The sequence below is a fragment of the Phocoena phocoena genome, chromosome 11 (genome assembly GCF_963924675.1).
Source record: "Phocoena phocoena chromosome 11, mPhoPho1.1, whole genome shotgun sequence".
NCBI classification, from domain to species: domain Eukaryota; kingdom Metazoa; phylum Chordata; class Mammalia; order Artiodactyla; family Phocoenidae; genus Phocoena; species Phocoena phocoena.
This window is the reverse complement of record NC_089229.1, coordinates 37,637,060-37,650,587: the sequence shown is the minus strand read 5'-3', so window position 1 is coordinate 37,650,587 and position 13,528 is coordinate 37,637,060. Positions and strand designations below refer to the sequence as shown.

Genomic DNA, 13,528 nt, shown 5'->3' with positions numbered 1-13,528 from the left:
TGTATTTTACAAGGGTGCTTGATTTAAACTAATTTTTTTCTAAAATTAAAATAGTTAAAACATAATTAAGAAACCTGTATAATTTAGCCCACTAAAACCATAAAACCATTTAAATCAAATAAAATTTACACAAAGATGGCAGTACAGCAGAAACCAAGAATGACAGTTACTTGCCAGGCCTGTTACCATAACATTTATATGCTCACTTTGGGTGAAACAATTACCTTTTAAGTTGTGTCACTTTTTTTGGTACTTGAATGCCAGTTAACCACAGATACTTCATGGATTTTATATGGAGGGAATACATGAATGTGGCTTTTGATTTCCGCCCCCCCCCCCATAGGACATTTGGTGGGCTTCTGTCCCAATATGTTGCCAAGATATATTTTGATGCTTTCCCTTTTCACAATTCAGTTGTTGAAATCATTATTTGGCATGCAAATACTGTTTGTGGAGCCAACACAGAAAGCTGCCTCTCTTCCTTTATGGCATCTTTTTAACACTGATAGAATAATATAATGTTTTATCCACTATAATGAACTTCATTTACAGATGGCACGGAATTCTGGAGAATGACATGTTTCTCACAGATTTTTAAGAATCATATCTTCAGTTGGCAAAAAATGGGAAACTTTGATATTATAAGGAATTGTGTTATATATTACTTCTGATTTTAAAATACTCTCCCTGCCCTTATAGAAAACCAGTCAGCGTTTTCCCATCCACTTCTGAAAACACTGAGACCAAGGATGGAAGTTAAAATAGCAAGGTGAAATCATGGCAGACTAGAAGTTTTGTTGTTCAATTTAGTTAAAATTATAGTCATACTGGTTAGGTGCAAAATATCTAGATGTATGATTTTTTTTTTTTACAGTGATTTAAACTGTAAAACTTCAAAAACTCAGGTATAGAAGCACCAGTGAACACTTTAAATAAATGGGCTTTTGACCATTAAAACTCTGGTTAGCCAGGTAAAAGTATTTTTCTCTATTCATTAAGGGAATACTAAATAGGATTTAAAGGATTGAACCTACCAAGTCTGTGTCCTACCTGCTATAGAGAAGTTATTCTCTTCCACAGGCTGGTGACCGTCAAGACTAACTGCCCAAACAAAGCTCTGACAATAAAATGTGTCTCTACTCTCAACGTACAGACTGAAAAGAAAATAAGAACTTAACAAATGGGAAACATTTTGAGAGTTCACACTGAAGCAGTGAGAGAAGGTGGTATTGTATGGTCTATGTAGTATGTGTTTTGCAGAAGCTTTTGAGTCAGGACCAACTAAAGGAAAGGGCGTAGACACCTTTACCTCAGCAATGAAGTTAATAAAATATATAGTACAAAAATCATTTATCACGTACCATCCTGAGCACTGCAGGAGTCAAAAGCTATGTGGATGGCAGCCCTCACAACTGAATACTTCAAGGCTGATGCTCACAGTAGGATACGGGGCAATGTTGATTTGAATGCTTAATTAGGGGCAGTGTGAGATAGTCCACTGGGTTTGTACCAAACATTCTAGCAGTTCATTGAGTCTTCTAGGAGTTCAGAGAAGAGAAAGCTCATTTTCAGCTTGGATTACTTGTTTTTTTCCCTAGAAAGTTTGGGATTTTTAGTGGCATGTCCCGGATTTTGTTGGTTTTTCTCTTCCCTCTCTGACTGTACCTTTATAGTGCAGTTTGTCAGCTTTTCCTTTTTCATACGGTCCTTAGATGTTAAGAGTTCTTTAAGGCTTTCACCTTTTCTTCTCACTGCTTTCTCCCCAAATAATCTCATCCACGTGCATAGCTTTCATTGTCATCTATACATTAATGGCATTCAAATACACATTTTCAGATTAAGATTCTCCTCAGATCCAATTGCCTTGACTTGGAGGTCTGAAAGGTACTTCAAATGGAATATCTCCAAGATTTAATACATGATTTTTCCTCCCAAGCCTAGCCCTCACCAGCATTTTCTGGCTTAGAAAATGACACCACTATCCAACCAGCTACTCAAGCCAAAAACCACAGAATCATCTTTAACCCCTTTGACTTCTTACTTCATATCCCATTTATCATCAAATTCTGTCCATTTTACCTCTAAAAACTCTGGAATCTTTTTATACCCACTACTATAACCTTAGTCTACTATTGTAGCCTCTCTGGGTGTTTCCCTGGGTAAACGATGACACCCACCTTCAACAATCCTCTATTTATTCTTCACAATGAACCAAAGTAAGTTTTTGTTTTTCAAAATCCACTCTGAAGTGAAAGTAGCCAATCTGTAAAGGCTCCATATGTAGGATTCCAACTATATTAACATTCTGGAAAAGAACTCTGGAGACAGTAAAAAAGATCAGTGGCTGCCAGGAGTTATTGGAAGGTGAGGGATGAATAGGCAGAGCACAGTGGATTTTTAGGGCAGTGAATCTACTCTGTAAAACACTGTAATCATGGATCCGTGCTGTAAAACCCATAGGGTGTACAACACCAAGAGTGAAGTCTAACGTGAACTGTGGAGTAGAGTGAGAGTGATGTGTCAGTGTTGGCTCAGCAGTTGTAACTCTACTGCTCTGGTGAGGGATTTTGATGGTGCGGAGGCCGTGTGTGAATGGGAGCAGGGGTTATATGGGAAAAACGTACTTTCTGCTGCTCCATTTTGCTGTGAATTTAGAACTATTCTGAAAAAATAAAGTCTGTTAAAAAATCCATTCTGATCTTGCATTGCCTCCTTACCTCCTGAAAGTGCTTTATTACCTTCCAATGCCACTAAAATAGTTGGAAGCCCTTCACATTCACAGCCCTTTTCTATCTCTGTAGCTTCATTTCCTCTTACACCATTCTCACTTTTGCTCTCTGCTCTCCAGCCACACTGGTCCCTTTTAGATTTGAATGGTACAAGCCCATGCTTCCACAGGGCTGTTGCCCCTCCCCTGTATGCAAGGGTCCTTGCATACGGACCCTTTAGACCTGAGCTCATCCTGAGTCACTTCCTAAGGGAAGGCTTCTCTGAGATCCATATTCTTCTGCCACGTTGGTTGCTTTGGTTCTATCTCTCATTTACAAATCCAAGTTATTTCCCCAAAGATTGTACCACTTTACATCTAGACATTCACAGTAATTAAATATTCACAATTATTTATTAACATCACCCTTTGCTACTAGACTGTAAGCACCGTGACACAGTACCCAGCTTATTTTTGCTCACCACCAAGTCTACTGCAATATAGGAGGTTGGAGGATAGGAGGTATTAGTAAATGTTTGTTGACTGAATGCATGGAGGAAAGAATGAGGACTGCCAAACTTGCCCTTGGTTACAAGTTTGCTCACTGTTTTCTCCAGCCATAGGGGTTTGGAGTCACTGAAATATATATTAATCTCTCAGAAAAGAACTTTTTGAACATTCATTTTTAAAAGTCCCATCACAGCAGATTTTTTTTTTTTCTTAATCCTAAGCTTCTGTATTTCATGTGGTTACTCTATTCTCTGAGTTCTTGTGATTCCAGATAGAAATTTGCTTTGCTCTTTAAGGCATTTAGAGCTTAGGGTGAACAATATGAAAATGGTTGGTCAACAGTGGTGATTATCTGATGTCAGGGCTTCACTCCACGTGCAGCCTTTCCTCCACATCTTGGAAAATCCTCTCTGGATGGGTGGTCACTCAAGAAGAGAAGTGTGTTCTGTTCATTGCTCAGTAACAGAGGTGGAAATAAAATCACCATTTATTTTTTAAAATTTTATTTTATTTACTTATTGGCTGTGCCATGCGGCATGTGGGATCTTAGTTCCCCAACCAGGTATCACTTCGGCGCCTCCTGCGGCGGAAGTGCAGAGTCTTAACCACTGGACCGGCAGGGAAGTCCCAAATCACTGTTTATTGATGGGGCTGCTTTGGGTTCCTCCGGAAGGTGTCCTCATGGTAGCCAGCACTGAAGCCAAAACACCATGAGGCCATCTGTTTTCCAGGGCTCATTGCAATTTGTTCCCAAGTGGTATCACTGCATAGTTTCCCAGACTTCATAATAAACAATTGAGATGAAGAATTCATTCCCTTACTTTCCAGGTAAGCTAAGCAGTTTGTCTTAATCGCTTAGCCTTTACTGAGTGACTACCTGGGGATCCTAACCAATCACCTCAGTAATAGTGATGTGAATGGTGAATTGGTAGTCATTTTCACAGAGGTAGCTATGGGTTTTTAAGTTATCTGATGTGTACTATTTTCCCCAATTGAAATTATAAATATTGCATGTATATGTGTATAGATATTCTAAATGAATGCTTGTTTTAAATTACAGTCTGTCCTTTCCCATGGCACTGTGGCCGACTGCGCTGTTGTTGGCAAGGAAGACCCTTTGAAGGGTCATGTCCCATTAGCACTCTGCGTGCTGAAGAAAGGTGAGAGGTCTTTCTCCTCCCCGACTGCTGGGGCCCTGAATGATTAAAGTTAATTCAGAGCTTACCATCTGAACTTTCTCCCTAGATATAAATACAACAGAGGAACAAGTCTTAGAAGAAATTGTGAAACATGTTAGACAGAGCATTGGCCCCGTGGCTGCTTTTCGAAAAGCGGTGTTTGTGAAACAGTTACCCAAAACCAGATCTGGCAAAATTCCCCGCTCAGCTCTGTCTGCCCTTGTCAATGGCAAGCCATATAAGGTAAATTATCAAGGATGTTGAGTGCTTGGTTTTGAAATGTTTTCCCCCACTTCTTTGGTGTCAGCTAAGATCTTTCAATGGTTCTCAAGCATGAATTATATCCCTAAAAAACACGTAACAGTACTTTTTTTTTAATATTACGGGGGAAAAATTGCATAGCCATTCCCTCTGTAGGAATGAGGGTTTTGGATAGAAACACAGATTAAGACCATATACTTTTGATTATAAGAACCAGTATGTGAAAATATTTTACTGTTAGTAAATATGTCAAATTCAAACTTGTGGAAACTCAATCTTATTAAATTAAGGATAAATTTTCCTTCATTGCCGTCATTAGTGACTAATAGTGAGTGAGAGGCTGGCTATAGATATTTTGAAAATTCTAATTGATATATATGCTCATTATTTTTCCTGTTTTGAGTGAAAATTATTTTAGGTAATTTAGGCTGATTCAAGCATATGCATTCTTTTAATTTTTGTGCATATTATACATGCACAAATATATGTATTTTTAATCATCAAGATCTAATAAAAAGTGATGCAACGGTAAGGAGTGGTTGTATGGGCAAATGCCAAAAAAAAAAACTTTTTCTATAGATGCTCATTGAAAGGCCCATAAAAGAAAGTACCATCTAGGACCAATAGTTTTGCTAACTGAACAGTTTATTTTACTGTAGATACATTTTAAAATATTGAGTTCAAAGTTCCCTGTTTTTGAGCCTTTCCATATGAGTATGATAAGATAATGGGGAATACAAGATTGCATATAATTGTTTAATTGTATAGAATGGAAGGGTTCAATGAAGCACCTTCATCTGGCTCTAATTTTCTTTCCAGATATCTCCTACAATTGAAGACCCCAGCATTTTTGGGCACATAGAAGAAATGCTGAAGCAGGCATTATGACTTTTTTTTCTTTTTTTGTCACTTTTCTAATTGGAGTTAGATTTTGGAATTATTTCCCAGAAATAAATATTTAAATAGAAATTACATGCAAACTGAAATGTAAATTGTAGAGCTTGGTCTAAAAACATCTAAAAACAATGTACGTGAAAACTAGTAAAAGGCCTTCTGTTTGATTAGCCCAATTAGCACTGTTACTGGTTACCTGTAACATTGCTCATTATAGATTTTCCAGAACTTTGATTTAAGAAAAATATATCTGACATACGATTTATAAAAATTGTACCCCCCAAAAAAACATTTTAATTGAAAGTGACACTAATATCGAGCCACTTGCTGAAATTAGGCCTCTGCAGCTTTGACCCAAGACCTAAAACTCAAGTGAAGTCAGAAAACAATTATAATTTTCTTATAGAAATTCTGAATATTTTCTAATATTCTTGAGATGCCCACATGCATGGTTATTTTAAATGAAATGGATGAAATGGGACGTTTTAGGTAATCATCTAGACATGATTTTCTAAGTAGGAGAATCTGTCTAGTCACATATTTCCTGAGGGAAGGCTGGGTACCAACCAAGGTACAGCTTTCTTCAATCCTTTGTTACTTAGTCAAGGGGAATCACAGGCTGGCAGAGAGCATAGAGGTCAATTAATCCAATCTCTTTGTCATGGAGATGAGGGCTCTTTAGCTGACTGTATACTCTTAATGATTCCAGCTTCTTTTGGAAACAAGGAAATGTGTAGAAATGGGGAAACTGGCAAGGAAAGCTCTTAAGGAAGAAACGTAAAAGTTTTTACATTAGCTAAAAACCGGGAGGAGTTTTAAGAGAAACCAAAAATCCAGATTTTATGTGAAATCTCTAATTTTTAAATAACTCACTAAAAAAGAAAAAATTGTCATATCCAAAGCACATCCTTCCATTTAAACTTCTGTAAAACTATTGAGCATTAAAAAAATAACTGAAAATTAGTCTTTGTTAATAAGCATATGATAATGTGCCAATTATCCAGAGTAGGTCGATATAGATAATTACTTATTTGGTTTACTTAGAGCTCTACATGAGATCAGTTATCAAAGAATACATTTAAACTCAAAAAATACCATACCCATGTCTTGACGGTTCTTAAAGTATTCCTCAGTCTTTCAGTCCATCAGGAACATTATTTTTAAGAGCAACTGTCTTAACATATAGTCTGGTAACATATCACAAAATATATATGAGAGATAATAGATAAGAGCTTATTGTTTGTTTCATAAAAATTGCTTACAACTTGTATAAAGACATTCTGAAAATGTTAGGATTTTTTGGACTGTAGCCTATAAGATAAATGGCTTCTCAAAGTAAATTGTTATTTGCTAAAATTGGCTTTTTGATTGTCACACCTGAAAAAATACATTTATCTAACTGCTCCTTTTAATTATTTTAGCAGACTGAGTTAAACTAATTAGATAGGTATTCAGCTTATAATTTGAAGTTGTTGGGTTCCTTAAACTGTCTCTTCTCTTGAGTACATTTTATCTTATCACAACTGTAATCTTACACTTTTTAATGTCTTAGAATTAAGATGTATTACCTTCTTTTTTCATATAAAATTCAGTTAATTTGAAATGGCAAATTCTTTAGCCGATTGTGTATCATAGTTCATCTGCAAGGTATAAACCCAGGCATATACAAGAATTGTGTTAACGATTACATCTTTGATCCTCTTGCACATTTTTCGTGGTAATCAATCTGAGAGACACTTCAGCAAGCAGGCTTGGGTTATTTTCCTGTTGAGTGGGATTGGAAAACAGTGCACAAGACCGGGGAAGTGGTGTTTTCTTGTATCTGGTTAAAGAAAGTGATCTCCTTTGCAGGGTCAGAGAAAGTACTGCTCCTCTCACAAGACTGAATGTGGGGCAAGAAAGATACAGTCATCAGATTGCTTAAATTTTGGAAGAAAAAAAAAGGAATTTTCTATTTTAATACTTACCATAAGGTACTTTCACTCAATAGTACTTAAAATATTTTGAATTAAATGTCTTTAAAAATAACAATATAATGTTACTAAAAAATGTAATTTGCTGAAATAAATTCTGCATGATCTTCTTTTGGTAGTTGCATAGAATTTTTTTACTGTAAGGTATTAAAATTAAAATGTAAATATTTTATTTTAAAATCTATAGAAAAGTGCCAATTAATTGATCTGTTTTGCCTGTGAAAATGTACTAAGTGTATACAAATGAGAACTGCTTTACATTTAAAAGCAGTTTTATTTATATAAAATTATATTTGTAAAGGCTCTGATTATTAAAAATATGAAAATTCATAATGTTGATAGTTAAAAGGAAGAAAACCAAGGTTCTAAGCTTTTTCCATGAAATGGGTTTTAGAATCTGGCAAAATGATCTTATACATCGAAGAATATTTTATGGTTTTTGAGACAAGTAACTGGATCTTTTATATCCCTGTATGTTAGTCTATTTTAAATGGTTAATATCTCTTATTAGGTGATCTCTTAAAGGGGAAGAACTGTTTATGCAATTAAGTTGTGCAGAACAGTAGATACAAATCGAGTTTGTATTATTATGATACCATAGTTTCTATATTATATTTCATTTCTGTAAGTCAAGATCCCCATATTCAGACGAACTTAAAAAGCTCTTTCCCATTGTTTCTAATCAGGCAACATTTTTAGAAAATTTAAAATCACTTTCATAGGCAAGTTTAGTGCTCCCTCTTGTGGCAGACTCACTTTTGAAGCTAAAAGATTGATCACTAAGAAGAATGATTTTCATTATAGTTTAAGTAAAATTTTAAACTTTATGTGACTAGAAAACAAAGCTTAAACAGAGAACTGGAAGTATTTTTGTTTATTGACAATGGAGAGGGTTTCTGTTACCATTACCTTTTGAGTGAATCTGTTAAACAAAAATTGACATCAAAACAAATGTAATGTACGTGCAAACATAGCAAATTAAATACAAAAAAGGAATTACTAATGACAGGTCTTGCTGTTAATAAGATCAAGCAGCAGAAAATCAGCAGATAAATGGTATTCTTAAATAGATTTTACTTTGAAATCTCCCATATAAACAAAGAATAAACAACAGTAACACCACCAAATAAAGCCACAGGGAAGAGATTATTCTTCTATACTTTTATACACTATATATGTTAATCATTCTGTCTTATTTCCTCTGATAAGACTGACTTCAGGGAAGTCGCAACAAGGCCTTCTCGGCTAAGAGCATATAACGTTAGTTAGACATGAGTCTGGCTAATGCCCTATTACATTGACAAAAGGGAAAGGTTTCTGGGGTTTTGCTTTTTCCAGTGGAAATGACCTCAGACTCTGCAGTGGTTGACATTCACTGAACAGGGCTGGCTGGAGGTTCAAGGTATTTGGATGAACATGTGGTTCTTAGTAAAGAAGTTTTTTTTTTTTTTTTTCCTTGGTCCATAGGTAATAAGAAGAGATTTTTTTTTTTTTTATAAATTTTTTTAAATAATTGCTTTTGACTCTTGTAAACAGTTTGGCTTTGTTTCGTATTGAAAAGGAGATCGAGCCATCACAGTGCTATTTCTAAAGATATAGGACATCCCTGATTTCCTTTAAAGGTCTATTTTTGGCTCCAGTTCCAGGTTAAATCATTCTTTTTTACATGATCAGAGGCAGGTTTTCAGCTTTAAGGATTGACAGACTTTTAAAGGAGAAACATGTTGGAAGCATGAAACATGCTTCCAGGAAACATATCAATTTGTTACAATTCAAAAACTGTAAAAATGGTGGAATGGTAAAATACAAACAGTACTTGGAATTGTCAAATGTTTGCACTCAAGACTCCATGAACCATATATTTTATTTTTAAAAAAATCATATTTATATCCATTTACATAAGACTTACACATTTAAAAAGAAATGCATACACAGTAATACATAAATGCCAAGTATATTACAATAAAACATGAAAAACCAAGTGGCTCCATTTCAGAAAAGCATCTGTTGTACAGAATTTATGATGTGGATGATGCTTATTATTCAAATGACTTAAGCATTTTCTTACAATTGTAGTAAACTAATCAAACTTAATATCTGACTCCCCCCAAAATCACATTTTCAGCTTAATAAACCATTAGTTGTGATTATTTCCTTAGAATTCAGTCTTCACAAAGGTTTTCACTGCTTATCTTCTTAGATGGTAGTGCACTTTAGGTAGAGTAGACTGAAAAGACGACATCTAAAATATGTAATGGACAGCATTAGTTTACTGAAAGATCCCAGATTGGAAAAATCTCCCTCTGCGACTCTTGGTGCACCTCCATGCATCCTGCCCACTTTTGTCCTAAGGGTAGGATATCATCTCAGGTCTAACCAATGGCTGTATGTAATTAATATTTGCTCCTCTCTAATTTTCTGCAGGCGAGGTTCATAAATAAGATTTGCTCAACTTTGTAGAAAGTATGGCAGTAATATAAACAAAGGTAGTCACAGAAAACCTCAGCAGTCCTTTTGAAAAGCGTACAGCTTGCTCATTAATAAATTGAGTTGAGTTGACCTATTCCATGGAATAGATCTGTATTCTAACTCATATATTTTAGAGCTCTTCAAAAGAGATCTTTGTTTAATTGTGACAAAAACATAATGATAATCAGTAACATATAAAGAATCTGGGTTAGTGATGTGGCATCACTGATTCTTTCCAGTCATAATATACTTAGGAAAAGATCACAATTACTATCCCGACACAAGAGATAAATGATATGTTCTGAATTGTGTTAATAACAAAAATGCTAATGTTTCCTCACAATAGAAATTGGTTGTCCCAGATTAACTTATTGGAAATAAATACCTTTATTCCATTTAATGGTAAAAACTAGGAAATATGAACTAGAATGCCAAGCACAAAATACAGATTATAAATAGTTAAAGAGTAATTCTACCCATCAGTCAAGAGCTAAGAAGCAAGCACTACTCAACATATTAAGTAGTCATTTGTAAATTAGTGAAGTATTCTAATTCTAGTTCCTGGTAAATTATCATGTTATGTGTAGAAACTATTACAAACAGTATTTTGGAAAGCCTCTTATTTAGCCAAATTATTACAAATTTTAGATCATGCCTAATAAGGTGCCAAATTGTATACCATAATTAAATTTTTAATGTTAGGGTTTTACATTCTGAAATTAAATCTCTTATCTGAAAGCTTTTTGTTTTATCATCAGCAGCTTCAAATAGTGACCCAAATAAGGCAGCATATCAGCTCCTATATTAGGCCCCAAAGACCAACAGTAAGTTGTGTGGAGCTTTTAGTTCAAGGCAATGAATAAACAGCACAAGATGAGCTGTTCCCCTCCCCATCCCTGTGCACATACTTGGTTCTAAATATTGCTCTAAAAAGTGTTTCTCCAAAATTTTAATTCATCGTAAATGGTAGAATATTTTGGTAAAGCACAGTTGTAGATTAAAAAATGTTTATGAGTTCTTGACATTTATTTTCTATGAAGACACAGTTTTACTAAGACCGGTTTCCAATAAAATTCCATTTTCATATGGATTTGGAATTAGATTCCATCAACTAGTATTTCTCGAAGTACAAATGCCTTATAGCTTATGATTTTATAGGATGGGTTTCTGTCCTGTCCGCCATTGTTATAATGTTATTTCACTTGGTTTCTATCTGCTGTAAACCCCAGATACTTAAAATTCCTATACGTTTTCAACAAGTATTAATCACATTGATGAAAAACAACATACCAGAAGTTCAGATTTTTCAGTTATACTTTTGTTTTTAATGTGAAATAACCTCCAAATCATTTTCCTGATTCTGCCACTATTTGACTCTGGGTACCTACTAAAATACTATTTGCTTATTTCAACTTCCCCTATATAAAATACTCACTTAAAAGTGTGTTATTCTGTAAGTGCCAAACTCTCATCAGTAAAATGCTATATGCATCAATATAAAGTGCTATGAAAAAGTAGAAACCAGTGTAGTAGCAACCCACTGATGTGTAATAAGATAGTGACAGGCCTCCAACAGATGGGCCTTAAACCATAGCAGACAGATGGTGATAGGAAATCCTAGATTAAGAGTTACAATGTAAAGAACTTTCCACTCTCTAGCAATTCAAAGGGGTTCTCTCACTTCTCTCACTCTTCGGCACAACGAAGAGTATTGTGTATATTTACTAGTCTATGTAGGTTCCACTTTTTTTGGTGGTTTTTTGTCAGCCAAGGAAAACTACTCACAGCAAGTCAGTGCTGCCTCCTTTGAGTGGCTTGTCAACATGAGTATGTGCGAACAGTGGAGTTGTCTAACCTCTGCAGTCTTGATGAAGGAACTGCAAATGGAGAAAAGGGCTTTAGAGGGACTTGGATGATTGAGTACAAAATTTCAGATGAGAAAGATTCATTTTCCCTGCATAAAGGGATCTGAACATATTAATAGACCTTCTTTCTCTCAGATAGAAGCCACTCATATTCCTTTTCTCAAGACAAGCTACTAAAGAAAATTTATTCCAGTGTGATTCACCTGAGCTTTCAAGTTGTGTATTCCTCCTTAGGTGAAATCTGTTAACAAGAACAGTTCCCCTGGGTGCTCCTGTTTTTGAAGCAAAGATTGCTCTTGGAGAATTCAGTATGATAGATTATCTTCCCCTCCAATACTGAAAAGCTGCTATACTCATTTTAATCATGTTAAATTGCTCATGAATTTTGCTAATGTGTTCCATAATAGTAACAACTTAGAAGAAATATAGATCAAAGATCATGGAATATAGATCAAAGATCATGGTTTATACTGGAACTTATTTTAAGGGCCATGATAACTACTATCACCTTGACAAGAAATAATAATTCTAGGTGATTGTCTCAATAAAGAGAGTGGGACTTTTTTGTTTAATGCTTACCAGACAGACATAACTTTGTGACTACAACTCAAATTTGTCTCTCCTCCAGAATGGCTGTTTTCCTTTGTGAAGTATATAACACAAGTCTAATGTCCACAGAAGGAAATACTAATTGGGAAATTACTGTCGGTTTTGTGTTTGTTTAATTCTCTTCTCATGGTTGTGCTTGTTTATTTAAGGCCTTCTGCCTTGGTCATAGGTGAGAATATCTGATGAGTCTGAGTTTTTAAGATGAAATAGAAAACTTGTAATATTCAAGCATGTAGGGTGACAGTGGAGTTAATTTCCATTTATTAAGGACCTTTAGTCCAAATCCATCCTCTAAACAAATTATTTACTTGGTGAATAGAAGAGTAAAGAAACACAAATCATGCAGATGTTTTTCTTCCTAGATGTGGACATTAGCCAAAATAGTCCTTTTTAGGATATTTTAAATTATTTTTAAAATATGAATAAAGTGCCATGAGTTCATGCATTAGCAGCTTACAAAAGAGTATGGTCTGATGAAAGCAAAGTAAACTTCAAGCAGAGCAAACCAACTTAAGAAAAGAATCAATTCCAGAAAGCTGTGCAAGGTCAGAGAACGACAGCATTTGCTAAACAAGCTTTTTACTTATAAGCAGAAATGCAAAACTACTGTACCATCCGTTGTCATTTTCCTTGACTGCCCCGATGTTGTGGTTAACCTAAATCCAGCCGGTAATGTTTCTGAGGACCCAGGCATCATGCTGATTCCGTGTACTTCACGGGGAGGAAACTGCCTTCTCCAGGTCGACCCACGCCTGAAATTCTTGTCATCACTCTGCCAGTACAGAGATACAATTTGATGTAATGAAAACAAGTAAACTAGTCCAGGTGCTTAAAACATGTAACTCTGATTATTTACATTCAGTCTGTAAAGTGTACATATGGAATACTATATTTCAAGGGTTATATTGATTCCAAAATGAGAATGCAGGATATGTGAAATAGAAATGTTTTTATTAAAAAGTTCATATGATTTCGAATCTAAAACATATGAAAGTAAAATCTTTGAAAATTTAAAATAAAACCCCAAAGTTTTTCCAAAAAGAATTTTGGGTATACTTTGTT

The 13,528-nt window shown here is 35.0% G+C and overlaps 2 protein-coding genes across 9 annotated transcripts in view; one reads left to right on the top strand and one right to left on the bottom strand.

Annotated features, from left to right (window-relative positions):
- ACSS3 (acyl-CoA synthetase short chain family member 3) overlaps positions 1–5,544 on the top strand; it is a 145,258-nt gene extending 139,714 nt beyond the window's left edge. The window contains exons 14-16 of the mRNA XM_065887727.1: positions 4,278–4,377; positions 4,463–4,638; positions 5,476–5,544. Of these exons, the coding sequence (XP_065743799.1) occupies positions 4,278–4,377; positions 4,463–4,638; positions 5,476–5,544 (345 nt within the window). The remainder of the gene's footprint in view (positions 1–4,277; positions 4,378–4,462; positions 4,639–5,475) is intronic.
- A 4,192-nt stretch (positions 5,545–9,736) lies between these two features.
- PPFIA2 (PTPRF interacting protein alpha 2) overlaps positions 9,737–13,528 on the bottom strand; it is a 473,000-nt gene continuing 469,208 nt past the window's right edge. For 6 of the 8 annotated variants that reach the window (XM_065886826.1, XM_065886827.1, XM_065886828.1 and 3 more), the window contains 2 exons: positions 13,079–13,238; positions 11,811–11,869 (listed from right to left, as the gene is read on the bottom strand). In XM_065886826.1, the coding sequence (XP_065742898.1) occupies positions 11,811–11,869; positions 13,079–13,238 (219 nt within the window). Of the gene's footprint in view, positions 9,766–11,810; positions 11,870–13,078; positions 13,239–13,528 lie in introns of those variants that run through there. The other 2 variants (XM_065886832.1, XM_065886829.1) reach the window with 1 other exon arrangement.